The sequence below is a fragment of the Podarcis pityusensis genome (assembly GCF_964106645.2).
Source record: "Podarcis pityusensis genome assembly, chromosome: 2".
NCBI lineage: Eukaryota > Metazoa > Chordata > Lepidosauria > Squamata > Lacertidae > Podarcis > Podarcis pityusensis.
The window spans coordinates 74,971,385-74,987,566 of NC_138029.1; the positions used below are offsets into that span (position 1 = coordinate 74,971,385).

Below are 16,182 nucleotides of genomic sequence, written 5' to 3' on the forward strand. Positions count from 1 at the left end.
AGTGGCTCTCCAGATGTTGTTGAACTCCAACTCTCATCAGCCCCAGCCAGTATGGCCAATGGGCAGTGAAGAAAGGAGTTGTCACGGCACAACAACATCTGGCAGGACGCAGTCTTACCCGCCCTTTGATTACAGGGTAACAAGAGAACCAAAGCCTAACGGTTCTCTCTCTTTTTAACCTCAACCGAAAAATGGTCTCCTGTGAATTTATGAGTCCCTTACCTGATTGGCTGAAAGAAGAACTGATCCCAAGGACAGGCTGGGGTGGTAGGGAATAGTGGCGCCTTTTGGTGGAGACTGAAGGAAACCAAAGGAGGAATCACTGCACCATATACACAATGCCACTTCCATCCCATCCCATCAGTATCCCCCCCACCCATGACATCCTAATGGCCATAGTACCCTTGTTACTTCCTGTGCATTCCGATGGATTTATTTGAGTTGCAAAATAGGCACTGGCTGGGAATATCTTTAACTAACTCCTGTTTGGTATGATATGCTACGAGTAGTGCCTAGGGATGCCTGGTTCAGAGGAGAACAATAAAGGTGGCCTGCAATTTAAAAAAAACAGTCCTATGAGGTAAAGGTTGAAGGGACTAGGTATGTTCTTTCAGTCTTTCCTCATGAGCTGGTATGTTTATTTTGGAGAAGAGAAGACTGAGAGGGGGACATGATGGCACTCCTCAAATTCTTGGAAGGGCTGTCACACAGAAGAAGGCAAAATCTGGTTCTCAGTTCCTCCAGAGAGCAGTACTAGATCTAATAACTTTCAGTTTCAGGAGGGGAAATTTCAGATGGAGAAATATCTTGATGGTAACAGCAGCACCAGATTTAAGTTGGTGTGGGTGATTCCCCCGCATAGGGAGCTGAGCCAAGGGGGAACAAAATACTACTACTACTAATAATAATAATAACAATAATAATAGTAATACCTATATTTCTACAGGTACCTACTAAGAAGATCTATTAAAAAGCAACTGTACCAAAATGAATAATTGTGAAACTAGGAAATATTGGGGGGTGGGGTGCCAAATTTTGTCCTTGCTCAGGGCACCATATTACCAAAATCTGGCCCTGATAACAGCAATTCTGCCATGGAACCAGTGACCTCGAGGGATGGTGCACCCTCCTACGCTGGAGGTTTTCAGAGGATATTATCTGACTCAGTGATTTCACATGCATTGTCTTAAGGAGCAATGTGTGACTTCTTGACACTGTCAACAAGGAAAGGGTGATATATATTCCACTGATGGAACTAACTTTTGACAGGGCTGTCAGAGTTACTGCAGGTGCCATTCATGCAGACTGAAGCTACCATGAGACATCTAGGGCAGAATTCATCTTCAGCTCTGCAAACAGTGTTCACTATGGACCAAACTAGATCTGACATGTGAGCAGCCGCTGAAGGAAAGGACTATAGCTAAGTGGCAGAGCATCCGTTCTGCATGTAGAAGGTCCCAAGTTTGATTCTCCAGGCATCTCCAGGCAGGGCCAGGAAAGATCCCAATTTGAAGCGCTGGAGAGTTGCTGCCAGCCAGTGAAGACAACAGAGCTAGATGGAGCAAAGTTCAGACTTGGTGCAAGGTTCCACCTTCTTCCTTCCTTCCTTCCTTCCTTCCTTCCTTCCTTCCTTCCTCCCTCCCTCCCTCTTTCTTTCTTTCTTTCTTTCTTTCTTTCTTTCTTTCTTTCTGATTCAACAGCAGCATAGTAGGGAAAGTATGTTTAACCCTTTCCCCATGGACACATTTTTGTGATCAAAACACCCACCCAGCTGTTCTTCTCCTTACAGGGGAAAAGATACAGGGATCCGGTACATTTTGCCCTTAGAGTAGAAAGGCAGATAGGTAGGAGGATATTGATGAGGGGAACTGCCTGCAGGTATACACCCCTGCTGCTGCTTCTTTGGTCAGATTTACAATGATATAAATGAATTATATTGGGCAATATCCAGCTGTTAAGGATTTACACCAGCAAAACAGAACTCCCCCCCCCACACCATATGCACCCCTCCCCAAATCTGCTTTGAAGGGTTGAAAAAATCAAAGGGGAATATCACTGATTTCTTCTGCTTTAAGGGGTCAAAAGCCAATGTGACTTATGTTTGTGACATCAGCACCCATAGCACCAATCCTCATTCTCAACTGTGTCCTAACAAAGGGGGCAATGATAGTTGAGAGTGTTGATTGGTGCAATGGCAGCTAATGTCACAAAGGCAGTACTGTTCCTTACGCTAGATATGGCTGATAACCCTGGTCTCTGAACAAAGCCACAGTGGTGGGCTCCAGCTGAAAGAGAAGTGCAGGAAAAGGGAAAGGAAGCAGGGACCCAAGATACAGAAGTATCAGAAGGTACAGCAAAACCAGCTGGGAAGGGACGCAGCCAGCTTATGCGTATTATCACCAACGGGGTGGCATTTTCTAACAATTCTCCATGTGTGTTTGGAAGGAAATGTAGGACAGTCTAATTTGGAGATGTAGATACCCAGCCTTGCGGTACCACTTCTCCACAATTTGCAGAATGTTGTCCTCGCCTGGTGAGGTGGACCCAATGACCCATACCTCCAAGATGACAGCGCAGATCTGTCGCACGCACTGGATGATGGCATCTGGTACTCCAGAGACTGTCACAGCCCTCTCGGTGGAGTTGGGGAGGAGGTCTCCAGCCACTTGGACTTGTGCTCCTGTGGTCTGCATTAGGGGCCAAAAGCAAATTCTCAGTCTTTCTGGGCATTCTAATGAACCCTGCCCACCCAGAGAACAGCCAGGTCAGAAACAGCACATGGATCACTAGAAGGGAAGTATTTCAGAGTCTTCTTCTAATGGTATGATTTCCTAAGCACAGATTAATCCACACACAGTTAAAAGAATTCATGAGACCCTCTCAAAGAAATGTTTGTAGTTTAGCTCAAAATTTTGTTTATTACTTATTTATTAAATTTGTATACCACCTCTTCTATTTCTCCTTACTAACGCTGCTTTTTTTAAAAAATAAACAACTCAATGTCTCTCTATCCCTGCTTTCCTCAAACCTCTGCTGTTGTTTAAAACCAGTTTTCGTTTCTGTGACCCTCTACCGCTGCTTTACTCAAATTTCTGCTGCTGTTTGAGTACAGTGAGAAAGGACAGACAATGAAAGGGGAAAAAATGGCAGTTTTAGATTTTTTCCTCTTTCATTCGTGGCTCATGAGGGGCACTAAACCCCATTAATCACTGGTCCCCTCCCCTGGATCAGTCTCCAACCCTCCACCACACACTCATTAAGAGTCCCTGACAATATGTTATTAACAACCAACCAACCAACCAACCAACCAACCACACACACACACACACACACACCATCCATCCATTAAATTTTCCCTAACTGAGCAAGCCAAATGACAGCTTTGCTCTTAAAGATGCAGTAACATATATCAGCTTTGCACACACACCCCACGCTGATAGGAGATTGCAGAACAGGAGAGAGGAAAAGGCATGAAAATGTGGGAGGTCTGTGTGGAAGGGAGATTTGTAAGTAGGAAGTAGGAAAAGGAGGACAAAGGTGATAATGTTGTGTGTGCGCAAAAGTGGCTGCACAATAGGAGAGCGCATAAGGCAGGGGCTGGCAAACTACAGCCCGGGGGCCAGATGCGCCCCCCAGGCTCATAAATCCAGCCCGTGGACCCTGCTGCCCGCTCGGTCAGTCCCTGCGCGCTGCAGATGCCTTGCCACGCGGGGACTGACTTCGCGACGCTGGCACGGCTTCTGGGCAGGCGGCGACGCTGGTGCAGATTCGGATTAGCTGCAGGAAGTTCCTGCAGCCAATCTGAAGTCTTGCCACCCGCGGCTGAGGTAAACCTGGCACAGCCATGGACAGAGGGTCCAGCTAGCCGGCAGCGGGTCTGGGCCACACCATGGGCATCGTGACAGGCATGTTGCAGGACCCCTGGCATAAGGCATGGAAATGCGGGGGGGGGGGTGATCCATGTGCAAGAAAGAATTGAGAAAAGTAAGGAGGCAGGTGGAGGGGGGAAAGGAGTAAAGGTGAGAAGGAGGCAAGGAAATGGGGTTGAAGAGAAAAGCATGAGCATGCAAGACTGCAGAATAGGCGGAGATGGTGGCTTCAGAACTGGGCAGAAGGTAAAAAGGGTGCTTCATATTTGCAATGTGTGGGTGGAGGAAGAAGCAGAGGGTTCCCATGGGGGTGGTTTGTGTACAAGGGGGCGTTGCACAAAAGGAGGGGGAAGGCATGGACATGGGGGTGGAGGTGCAAAACAGGTGTAAAGTGAAGCTGCAGAACAGATGAGAGAAGCCCAGAAATGGGGTTGGGAGGGTGAAAAGTGAGCTTAGTAGCTGCATGGGGTGGGAAGGGGAAGCTCTAGGGAGTTAATGCAGGGGAATGGCAGCTCCTAGTTTTATAAAAGTTCACTCAGGTAGCTTAGGATGAGTAGCAAATATGAAAACTAGGAAGAAAAATGGTTCAGGTACAGAAAACAAACGTAGAAGAAACAGGTGTTCTTGTCCATGGCATGGAGAGGAATGAAGCAATAGGAGACGACCTCAGATAACTGATTTCCAAAGTTTTTACCTCTCGGATCTCCTTTATTTTGGCTCCTGCTTTGCCAATGAGCGAGCCACATTGGCTGGCTGGAATGACCAGCCTCAGTGTGACAGGTGGCCTGGTGACAGTTCCTCCATTGGCAGCTCCTGTTCCCAGATCCTGAAACAAAACCATGAGGTTGAAGATTCAGTGGGTTCCTTCAGAATCACCTTTTTGGTAGTAGTGTGCATAGGACCATTCCAGATACACCACTGCTGTCATGACACTCAAATGGTCTGGTTCTTTTCCCCAGCATTTCTAGAATCCATATGATGATATTCAGATTTTAGAAACCCTGGAGCAACCAGCCAATAACATTCCACACTGATTTCCAGGCATAGCATGGCCTGATCTCCTAACCTGGGTCATGATTGGGAGCATGATTTAACTCCCCGCCCAACTCCTGACTCTACATGCCAGTATCATTAAAAAGATAACTCCTACATGCAAAGATAAGTATATCAGAACCCTTTCCATGTTTAGTCATAATCTTTCAATGAGGTATGTGGTTGAACATTCTCATGCATTTTGCTTTCTCCTGCTATCTAGGATGTGACCGTTGTGCCTTTTTGTTTCTGTGTGTGTGTTAAACTGATATGTGCAGTGGCGTAGCGTGGGGGGTGCAGGGGGGGCCGGCCGCACCGGGCGCAACATCGGGGGGGGGCGCTCGCACTCGCAGCTCTCTGCCCCTACTAAAATCCACAGGTTAGGGGGCGCAAATTACTTGCCTTGCCCCAGGTGCTGACAACCCACGCTACGCCACTGGATATGTGGAGGAAAAACATATTTCTTTTGGTACCACATCCTCCAGTTTCATCTGTACAAGGCACTGAAACTCTGTGAGGAGGAGACTCCGCCATGTGGAGGCAGAACTGAGTGACCACCTTACCTCTTCCAGCTTGAAAGCAATCATGGAAACAGCTCTAAAAACTGCATCAGTGGATCCTGTGATAGTGGTGATCCGTTCTGGACACGATCCCTCTGAAATTGTGATCCTGGCTGTACTCTAAGAAAGCAAACCACGAGTAATGTCATTAATAATAATTTAACATTGCTACTAAGTGCTTAGAATGCTTTGTTGATATAAGAATCCTGTAAGATGGGCTCCATATTACAGACATGCAGCTAAGAGAGAGAGAGAGAGAGAGAGAGAGAGAGAGACACGCTTGCCTCTCTAGGGAACACAGGAAGCTGCCTCACACTGAGGCTGTGCACACATGACCATTGAGATAGCTGTTGCACCTGCACAGACACTTCACTGAATAGGTGTTCAGGGGATTAAAAGCACAGAGAAATAAATCAGGTAATTTGCAGTGAGCGAAGACATCCCTGCCCCCTCTCTGGTGCGTACAGCAATGTAAAAATGTGACTTGAAATGGGGGGGGGGGGAATCTCTCTGCATCTCAAGTCACTGATTTGCATCTCACCTTTGCCAGATAACAGATCTATCTAGCTCTATTGTTGACAATAGTTCGCAGTGGCTCCCTCTCCAGGGTTTCAGAGGAAAAAAGCCTTTTCCAAATCACAGTCCTCCCTGGAGAACCCCAAGGACTGAACCTGGAGTTTTCTGCATCCACAAAATGTTATCTACCACTGAGCTATGGTATTTCCCCTCTGTAGAATAATCATGTAACTTTAAACTTCATCTGAATTTTAAAGAAATGCTGACAAACAAGGCTTGTGCAGGCTGCTCCCCTGCCTTGTGCCTCTTCACATTTCTCTGCATACTCTTCTCAATTCTCATTCAGGATACCCACTTTCCTCACAAAAAAACCTTTTTCCAGATAAAATGTCCAGAATCGTATAGGCATTCTACACCATTCCATGTTTGACTGGCAGCCAATTCCAATCTAGAATGGAATTACTTCCACACTTACTTGTTCCCGTATCCTCTTCACAGTCTCTCCTTTCTGTTGGATTAAGGACAAAAAAGTTTGTCAGACTTCCGCAGCTTCACAGATGCAACAAAGAAACAGCCGCCACACACAAGAGCCTACATCAATCTTACCTTGCCTATGATACTGCCAACTTCCTGCAGAAACACAAAAGACATGAGAAGTTGAATTAAGGGAGATTTACAAATCAGCAGGAGTTTGGCGATGTCTGTATACTTTCTGCCAGAAAATGAGAAGGCAGCACTTTTCTTATCCCCACCCCACCCCCAATGGAAAACATGGGTCATTCAGGATTTGACAGCTTAAATGAGAGGGATATCCCTCTTCCCATACATTGGCAATCTCAAGACCTTCCTTATTGGAGCCTTTACAAATAAAAAATGTTACGGTGAATTTACATGTTAATCCAGACACCTTGGCAACGTCTTCTGCTGAGTCTATTTTGTAATTCCAGCTCAAGATTCCCCACACAGAAAAGGTATTGTGTGTAGGAAAGAATCACATCCACACGATACATTTCAAGCACATGGCTTCCCCCAAAGAATCCTGGGAACTGTAGTTTACCTATAAAATAACTACAACTCCCAGCACCCTTAACTAAGTTGGAGGGAGAATCGTGTACATTAAATATATGGTGTGTATGTGACTAGTATTTCAAGATGCCCTCCTGATTTAGAAATAGGGTAGTGGCTCACGGAGTTTGGGGACTTGGGTTTGCATCATGGCCAATGTTCCCCACCAAGGCAAACAGCAAATCTGATCCAATGAGAGGTCTGCTATGGACCCTAACGAAATCAGGATCACAACCTAATACGGGAGTCTCTGTTTACTTACCTTTCCATGCATAAGCATTCGAAGGGTGAGAGTGATGCTGAGTTCTGCTTCGTCTAATCCATTATCTGAGCCACTCATCCTATCTGGTGATGCCATGATGTAGGAATGCATGGGTCTGCTCCTAAGGAAACCAACACCCAGGGTCTAGCAGGAGCGGAAGGCGCCAAATCTGTAGACGCAGAGAGAGAAATAAAAGAGCCTCAGAAGGAACCTTGCTTGTAAATCAGCCCAGCGAGTTGGCAGGGCTGCAGCGATGAGGAAGCAGTGGTTGAGTTTCATGCAACGTCCTTTGATGCTTCTTGTCTCAGAGTCAGGGCGCCCTGGAGGATAATGATTACAACGATGAAGAGAAGCATCACATAAGGAAACATAGCAGCCTTTCCAGATGCAATTCACTGAAAACCCTTCAGAGAAACTCAGTCAAACATTATGATTTATTAATCAGATTTATATCCCAAACTCCCTCCAACAGGAGAACATACAACGATGATATACATATGCAATCTGGGTTAAAAGGTAGGTGACATTTAAGAATATCCTGCCTCTCAACAAGTTTATTTCGATGGTCTATTTGCAGAGATCTTGGATGGTATGAAGTGGGGATCCCTGGGTCAAAGCCACAGTACCATGTCCTGCTGGATACTTGATCTCCATTTTGTTCAGATATGTGATGGAAATGACCAGCTGTGTAATCCCTCCCTCACCTCCAGTGTATTGCATGGCTGGCTGCTGTTCAAGTGAGCGAAATTCTTGAATATCATAGATACCATATATATGGGTTGGGGGGGTGGGGGGTGGAATATGAATCCCTGTGACCCACATGTGTGGGGTAAACAGCAAAATAATAGGCTGGGTGCCTGGATTCAAAACACAGGGCTAAACTCACCCGCCAGCAAGAGAGACTCCCCAGTAGAAGAACTTACACAAAAGTCAAGCAGTAGTATAGTCCTAGGAATATAGGCTGTTAGACCCTTTTATCCCATCTCATCCACTTGCAAACAGTGCTGCTCTCTTTCTACCCTTCTTACAATGAACAGACCATACCCTGTTAATTAAGTTTAAAACACTTTACTTACAAAACATTCCAAAGGTCAGATTCATGCATTTATCCAAGCAGCAGCAAGGAGAACATAGGCAGAATATTTTTGGGTAGTAAACACAGAAATATAGCTTCAAACATGTGCCCTAAGCTTAGAGCTTGCTTAGAAACATTTTCCTTTGTCAGTTACATGGAGTGGAATGAGTGGGAACAGGAAGAGAAGGCTTCACTTTCTCATGGAGAAGGGGGGACATAGCAGAGTCTAGGAATCCAGGTCTATTTTCTTAACCCTTTGTGCGGTAATTAGCACTTATGCGTAGTTATGTTTGACTGCAATTTCCCTACTATATCTCTCTTTTCTGAATGTTTGGTAATCTGTTCTAGAAAGGCATCAGCCATGTATTCAGTACAGCTTTGTGCTCTATAGAAGACTCACACAGAAAAGTTGCTGTTGTTTCCCTCTCCTACAATTTTTACCCAAATACTCTCAACCTCTTTTCCACCATCACTTGTGGCAACCCTCAAGACTTTTGGACTGGGCTGAGGATCTTCAGCCCCTTCCCCCTGTTGTTATTAACTTTTAAAAAGTTTGGTTTTATTTACTTTGCTTACAGGGTGGCTCTCCCTCTAAAAAAATGCCTAAATGCTCAACTATATCTATAAATTAGCATATGCAAAATTGCACCATGGCATTTTAAGGATCTAGCAACACCCCCAACCCTATTTTGATATCTATTTCTTTGTAAAGGGAGAATCTTTGAATTAATGCAGTTGCCTCAGAGATTCTTTGGATCATCTGGTTTTAATTCCTGGGTTTTCTGCAGAGTTCCCTCTCAATGTTTAGATTAGTTACTCCATTATAGGTTTTTTTGTGAATCCAAGAACTACAGCTATAAAATAGGAGCAAGATTATCAACTTTCTGCAAACCAAGTGGACCGGAGGTGTTCCTCCTCCTGTGTTTTGTCTTGCAACATAGAGTAGAAGCCATGTTAGCCTGTTGCAGCAAAAAATGCAATTAGTCTTACGGCACCTTGAAGGCAACTGTATTATGTCATAAGCTTTCATGGACTCAGGCCCACTTCGGCTTGCAAGGTAACTTCAGTTCACTTGAGAGGGTTAGAAATCGCAACTGACACAGAAGGGGAATTACGACACAGTTAACGCATTTTACATGTTCAGCTGGCTCATTCACGAAGCCTCTCAAAAGGAAGATAATACTTTATTCAAGAAAGATAATACTGTAAAATTAAGGTCAACACGTTCATTACAGAATGCGAGGCCTTCTGTAGATGCACAGCTCTTTTTATCAGAACAATCTACTGCCAGCAATTTACTGTAATCCTAACTAATCATTCTGGGCTAGGCAATAAATATAAACCAAAATCTGCACACACATCCTCACTGCCAAGGTGAGGCATGTAAAGGAGGGCCCTCAAATGATCCAGCGCAGGCATTTAGAGACATGGCACATGCTGGATGAAAGCACAATTTGGAATTCAGATACTACTGTACCAGGCAAGTATCAGGCAAAGTCTGAAATATTCATCAAAGCTTCTGATTCTATACCTCAGCTGCTATTAAAGGTACAGCCAGACCATCACTCTTGTCACAGTTCCTTTCACTTTTTCCTTTAGGGCACAACACTCAATCTGCCACAACCAACCAACCAGTCCTAGTATTTTCCCCAGGTCTCTCTCCTTGGTCCTAGTCCAACATTCTCTCCACTGTGCTATGGGCCCCTGCAGATTAGTGTTTTATTGCGGGTGTCTTCTGCAACATGTTATTGAGACAATAACAGTGCATTAGTGGGTGGATTTATTCTGCTTTACAGTGGTACCTCTGTTGCGAACGGGATCCGTTCCAGAGGCCCATTCGCAACCTGAAAGGAACGCAACCTGCATTAGCAGGTTGCGATTTGCTGCTTCTGCGCATGACGTCATTTTGCACGTCTGTGCATGCGCGAGTGGCGAAACCCGGAAGTAACCCTTTCCGGTACTTCTGGGTCGCCGCAGGACGCAACCTGAAAACGCTCAACCTGAAGCAAATGTAACATGAGGTATGACTGTCGTTTGTTCTGCAATGCTTCCCCAATGTTACCACATTATTGCTGGCCTGAGAGGCTATAGCGCAACAAATGCAGGACGAAAATAAACCAGAGCATTTAAAAATAAACCAGGCATTAAATAAAAGTTTCAGGATATCAGCAGAAGATTGCAGGATATGCATTGACTGGAAATGAAGCGATATTACAACCTCAAAGCTTTTTCCATGGTATTGAAAGCAGGGTCATGTGTCACTGCACCAAAAGCATCATGAACACAAATTATCACAAATGTACCCCCCCCCCCAAAAAAAAGTCTGGACAGGCTCTACAACACACTGTAACTACATCCCATTCATTCTATTTTGGTTTGGGTCTTTACATATTTGAGGAAGCTAGACAATAACTTTTTTGTTTCATTTTTATTTTAAAAACTTGCATTCCACCTACTTTCGAAGGAATTCAAGGCAGCTAACAAATCCAAATACCAAAAACAATATTTCAAATATAAAACAATCACTTTTTCTGAACCCAGCCATTAACATCACAAAAGTCATGGTACTAATTTGCACACAGCCAAGCATCAGGCAGAAAAATAATCAGCTGAAGGACTTTTTTAAACAGCAACATCCTTACCCCTTGCCTGAAACCAAGCAGTGGAGGGGCCTGGTGCACTTTGCCTGCCAAACTATTTGGCAGAATGGGCACCACCACACAGAAGGCCGTGGCCCAGATTGCCATCAGCCACGCCTCGTGAAGATAAGGAATCTGCATCAGAGCCGCAAATGATGGCCAGAGCATGTGGTGAGGAAAAAGCCAGCCCTTAAGAGGTGCACTTAAAATGCCAGAGTGGGTTTGGATATCGTTTTTGTTTTATTTTTACTTAATAAGAAATTTCTGAATTATAAATATGTGTGCATACAATAATAAGTTATTGCAGCTTGCTGGAAAATTAAGTTTTTGCGACAAGGAAGATTGAGAAAGGATCACAAAGTTGCTTCTAAGTATATTTGGTTTTGGCTAAAAGAGCTTAACACACATAATTCAGTAGGTGCATGAGTACAATAATGTACATTCGCAGTCATTTAAGATATTTTTAAAAAACGCTTTGATGAGGAAAAAAGATGAGGAGCAGAGTTGCTCCACACTCAATAAAAAAACACACTGAAAATTATGTCCCTTTAATAAGCATTTCTGTGGCAGCGATGGCGGGTGCTGGGGGGGGGGGACTCAAGAAGTAGCATGCAGGAAAAAGGAACGGGATGCAGACTGTACAAGCTCATACAATTTTCAGCAGTTGTGTGAAAAACTGCCAGTTTGGATGTGTCCAAAGTGTATTGATGACAGGTTTCCCATGTCTGCTTTTTGTGCCATGAATCTGTCACTTTGCTCAGTGGTCGCACAGCAAACCTTTGTACAGACGTCACCTTTTACCCTTTTGCTTATGGTGGAGCAGAAGAGAGCACAGCAGCTGTCAAAGGCCTTCGCTCCCTTTCTTTATGGAGCAGCCTCATTCAGGCTGTCAAGTGGATTCAGAGATAGGAGGACAAACTGCAGCCCCAGCAATGGAGCCTTGTCTATCCTTCAAACGTAGGAAAGGGGAAAGCATTCCAAGCTCACTTACTCAGTATTAAAACTGTTGGACAGAAACGTCCTCTGGAGCCATTATTGCAAGCTAGGAAGTTCAGCAGGCAAGACACTCTCACCTCCATCACACTGGCAACAATAACAAGTTAATGCTCAATACCCAGGGAGCAGCCAGTATTGATTGACTGTTTCAGCGAAGACATCAGGGCTCTCATGTTCCTGGAGTACCATCCAGATCAAAGAATCATTCTAGTCTTTATAAGCACTAGGAAGGACGGGGAACATCTATCCACGTCTCACAGAACGTGCTTTCAAATGAATTTTGAAGTGAACAGATACATGTTCTTTGTGTTTGATTGTTGTCAAACCATCTGATGATGTAATGTATATTCAAGAGGAGGCATGTGAGGGTGCCTGCTGCCACATGCATCAGAAACAGCAATGCTCCCATGTGAGATACGTACCACCACAAAACCTCAACTGAAAGTTTCCAAAACTCTTCAGCAAGGAAATCTAAGTTCTGGGGATACCAGAATTTGATGGAACCAACATACTTTAAAAACCTTGTAGTTAAGGGCCAAACGAGGCCAAGCTTCTTTTTGTGTGTCCACCCCATCTCCATATACAAAAAGGGTTAGTCTTAGTTGAGCAGAAAAAGGAGAACATAGGTAAGCGGTGCTGATGAACTTCGTTTGCTTCTGTGCCTTACTTCCCCTCAGGCTCCTCGCTTTTCTCTGACTGCAGTTCTGTGATTCCTAAGAGCAGCTCTGCCCCATCCTTGGCAGTCCGCAAAAATAATAATAATTCACTTTGCTTAAGATTAATCAACCTGATCTTTCTGCTTCTTTCCTCATCTTGGGAACAAGACCTTTCCAAAAGACTCCTCTCCTTGCTCTGCCTGTGTTGATTTGCCTGTTGGATCTATGTTTGGTCTAGCGTTGCCCTCTGCGCAACCTCCACCATGCTGCCTCAAATCCAACCTTCCTGCTAATAATGTGTGTGGCTCTCTGCGTCAGGCGCATCATCGGAGGCATCTGTGGAATGCAAACCCACACAGTGATGTGCCAGCCCATGTGCTTCCCCTCCCCCAACCAGAGTCCCTAATCACCCTCTTCTGAGGGAAACGAGGAGACACAGAAGCAGCAGCAGCGGAGGGCATGGGCTGCCCCCCTCCCCTTTTGTTTCTTCAACAACCCGAGCCAAAATGGTCTTAGGTCCCTTCTGAAAATCCATAAGGAAAACAGGCTGAAAATGCTAGTTAACCCAGTGATGAGGCGAGAAGGCGACAGCTGTGTAAATGCAGACACTGGACACCCACCCCCCTTTCTGATCTTTCTCAGCTGTCCCAGGCGGCAACTGTCCCTATCAAAGAGTCCTCAGGGGGCTTATTTAGACTCCAGCGCCTTTATTCTTGCCTGAGAGACTGAGTGCCAGGAAAACCTGGGGCTTTGTTTGGGACAACAACAAGTTATGGCAGGCGAGACAACAGAAGAGAAGCCATCAGGCCTCTGCTTTCATTTGCTGGGCTTGGAGGGCTCCTCTTTCCTGTCAGACAAAGGCTCCAGAAAAAGACCCCTCTTTTTTGTTATATTTTAAAAACTTTATTCTTTTTTTTTTCTCTATTCTGTATTTTTTGTATTTTTTTGAAACTTTAATAAATATCATTTAAAAAAGAAAAAAAGAAAAAGACCCCTCTGAGGCAGAGAACAGAAGTGTGTGTGTGTGTGTGTGTGTGTGTGTGTGAGAGAGAGAGAGAGAGAGAGAGAGAGAGAGAGAGAGAGAGAGAGAGAGAACCACAGACTTCAATTACCGGTATGTAGTAATTATTGGTTGTGGGTATTAGGCTGTGTGCACAACAAATACATTACCAGGGGAAAACATATCAAAACACTGTATTCAATTTAAAAAATGCCAGGATGCACATGGATTTTGTGGCTAACACTGTGTGCATACCTCTTTGCAAACCAGCTGTGGGGGCGCACTGGATGCAGAGTAAACAGGACTACATACACAGCCTAAGATTGGTCCTAGACACACAGGGCTTGGCTTGGCTTTGTCGCTTTAATACAAAGCAAAAAGTGGGTAAGTCCCAAATACTGCAAACCGATATTTATTAAAGGACTTTTATTCTGAACCTCAGCTATTCCTTGGAAATCATACAGAAAAATAAAGAAACAAAACCATAGGCGCTCATGCAATAGCAAAAGCCATTACATTTTGCCACAAACTCCAGTTTACACGCATAGCATATACATCGTTGCCTCATTAGTACTGAAATAAGCATTCATTAAAAAAATAAAAATAAATGGAAGGGAAAAAATACGTTGTCCTGTTTATTCAGGACATTTGGTCAATTGATAACTTTTTAAAAAGTCAGGCCTCCTAGTGCTAAAGGTCAAGTGAGACAAATATGACACTCTGATGTGTTGAGGAATAATTCAAACCCACCCTTTTAATCATTATACTTTTCAGGTATTTTCAGGTCAAGTGAATATTATGAGAAACCTGTGTCTTCCTCCATTCCCAAAACTACTTCCTGTCTCCAAGCTAGGAACAGATATTTATGTGAAATGATGTCATCATTGCATCACTGCTGTTGTTTTATATACAGGAAGAGAGATTTGTTTTTCGTATAGATACTATCATTAAAAATTTGTCGGTTTTGAGCTATTCAAAAGCATTTTGATTATAATTTCAATTATGATCATCAAAATATTTATTATTGGCTCACAAACATCTAATTTTTGATGACACTTCCTGAACCTGAACCAGAATTCTAGATGAGATTTGTTGTTGTTTAGTCATTTAGTCGTGTCCAACTCTTCGCGACCCCATGGACCAGAGCACACCAGGCACTGCCTCCCGTAATTTGGTTAAACACATTTTAGTAGCTTCGAGAACACTGTCCAATCATCTTGTCCTCTGTCATCCCCTTCTCCTTGTGCCCTCAATCTTTCCCAACATTAGGGTCTTTTCCAGGAAGTCTTCTCTTTTCATGAGGTGGCCAAAGTATTGGAGCCTCAGCTTCAGGATCTGTCCTTCCAGTGAGCACTCAGGGCTGACTTCCTTAAGAAAGGATAGGTTTGATCTTCTTGCAGTCCATGGGACTCTCAAGAGTCCCCTCCAGCACCATAATTCAAAAACATCAATTCTTTGGCGATCAGCCTTCTTTGTGGTCCAGCTCTCAGTTCCATACATCACTACTGGGAAAACCATAGCTTTAACTATACGGACCTTTGTCGGCAAGGTGATGTCTCTGCTTTTTAAGATGCTGTCTAGGTTTGTCATTGCTTTTCTCCCAAGAAGCAGGTGTCTTTTAATTTCATGACTGCTGTCACCATCTGCAGTGATCATGGAGCCCAAGAAAGTAAAATCTCTCACTGCCTCCATTCCTTCCCCTTCTATTTGCCAGGAGGTGATGGGCCCAGTGGCCATGATCTTAGTTTTTTTGATGTTGAGCTTCAGACCAAGCTTCAGACTCATTGAGACTGAATGAGATAGATATATTCAAATCTATGGTTGCTGAAGGGCAGTAATATGGTAGGAAGCAGAGATATGGATAGAAATCATTGTTTTGTGCTCTGATTGAAAAGAGCAAATGTATCTGCAAACATACTGGAAGCATGTTAAGATTTCTCATAACTTTCAGCATTTTGGCCTTGATTTCTAACATGTACTGTCTTCAGCTAAAGTTGCAAACTGGGCATAAGTACCATTGCATTTAATGGGACTTACTTCTGAATGCACATGCGTAGTGTTGGGCTTTATTCAGGAATTTTGCAAAGATAGCTTTCTATATCTGAAATTATGTTCTGCTGTTTTCCCTAAGATAAACCTTTTTATGATTTAAGATTTAACTCATTTTGCCCTGGGTTATTCTTACATCTCATGACAAATAGCAAGCTGTATACTGCATGGCACTTTTGTTACCTGAAAATTACATTTCAGAGCAGAATGAATAGTGAGATTGGAAAACTCCTGGATTAAAATAAGAAATGGTGCATATATGCTATGGTTCTCCAAGAATAATAAAATTGGGTGGTGCCTCAGATATCATCTAGCCTATTCCCTGACAATGCAGAAATCTACTGCTGGAGCATCCTTGATATGTGGCCACCCAATCGGCTTAGAAACCTCTAATGAAAGAAAGTTCACCACCTTCCAATATAATTTCTGCCATTGTCAAACAGCTCTTAGCATCAGGAAGTAA

General features: G+C 44.0%; 1 protein-coding gene and 1 long non-coding RNA gene across 3 annotated transcripts in view; one reads left to right on the forward strand and one right to left on the reverse strand.

Annotated features, from left to right (window-relative positions):
- Positions 1–16,182, reverse strand: part of PCBP4 (poly(rC) binding protein 4) — a 39,729-nt gene that overhangs the window by 12,333 nt on the left and 11,214 nt on the right. For both annotated transcript variants that reach the window (XM_080996467.1, XM_080996466.1), the window contains exons 2-8: positions 7,305–7,473; positions 6,584–6,607; positions 6,453–6,485; positions 5,465–5,581; positions 4,564–4,695; positions 2,559–2,687; positions 223–297 (exon numbers count right to left, since the gene is read on the reverse strand). In XM_080996467.1, coding sequence (XP_080852593.1) covers positions 223–297; positions 2,559–2,687; positions 4,564–4,695; positions 5,465–5,581; positions 6,453–6,485; positions 6,584–6,607; positions 7,305–7,415 — 621 coding nt within the window. In that variant the 5' untranslated portion in view covers positions 7,416–7,473. The remainder of the gene's footprint in view (positions 1–222; positions 298–2,558; positions 2,688–4,563; positions 4,696–5,464; positions 5,582–6,452; positions 6,486–6,583; positions 6,608–7,304; positions 7,474–16,182) is intronic.
- LOC308472041 lies at positions 1,773–14,607 on the forward strand. Its single transcript, XR_013983260.1, has 4 exons — positions 1,773–2,348; positions 5,387–5,600; positions 7,777–7,820; positions 14,445–14,607. It is a non-coding gene; the product is annotated as an uncharacterized lncRNA (long non-coding RNA).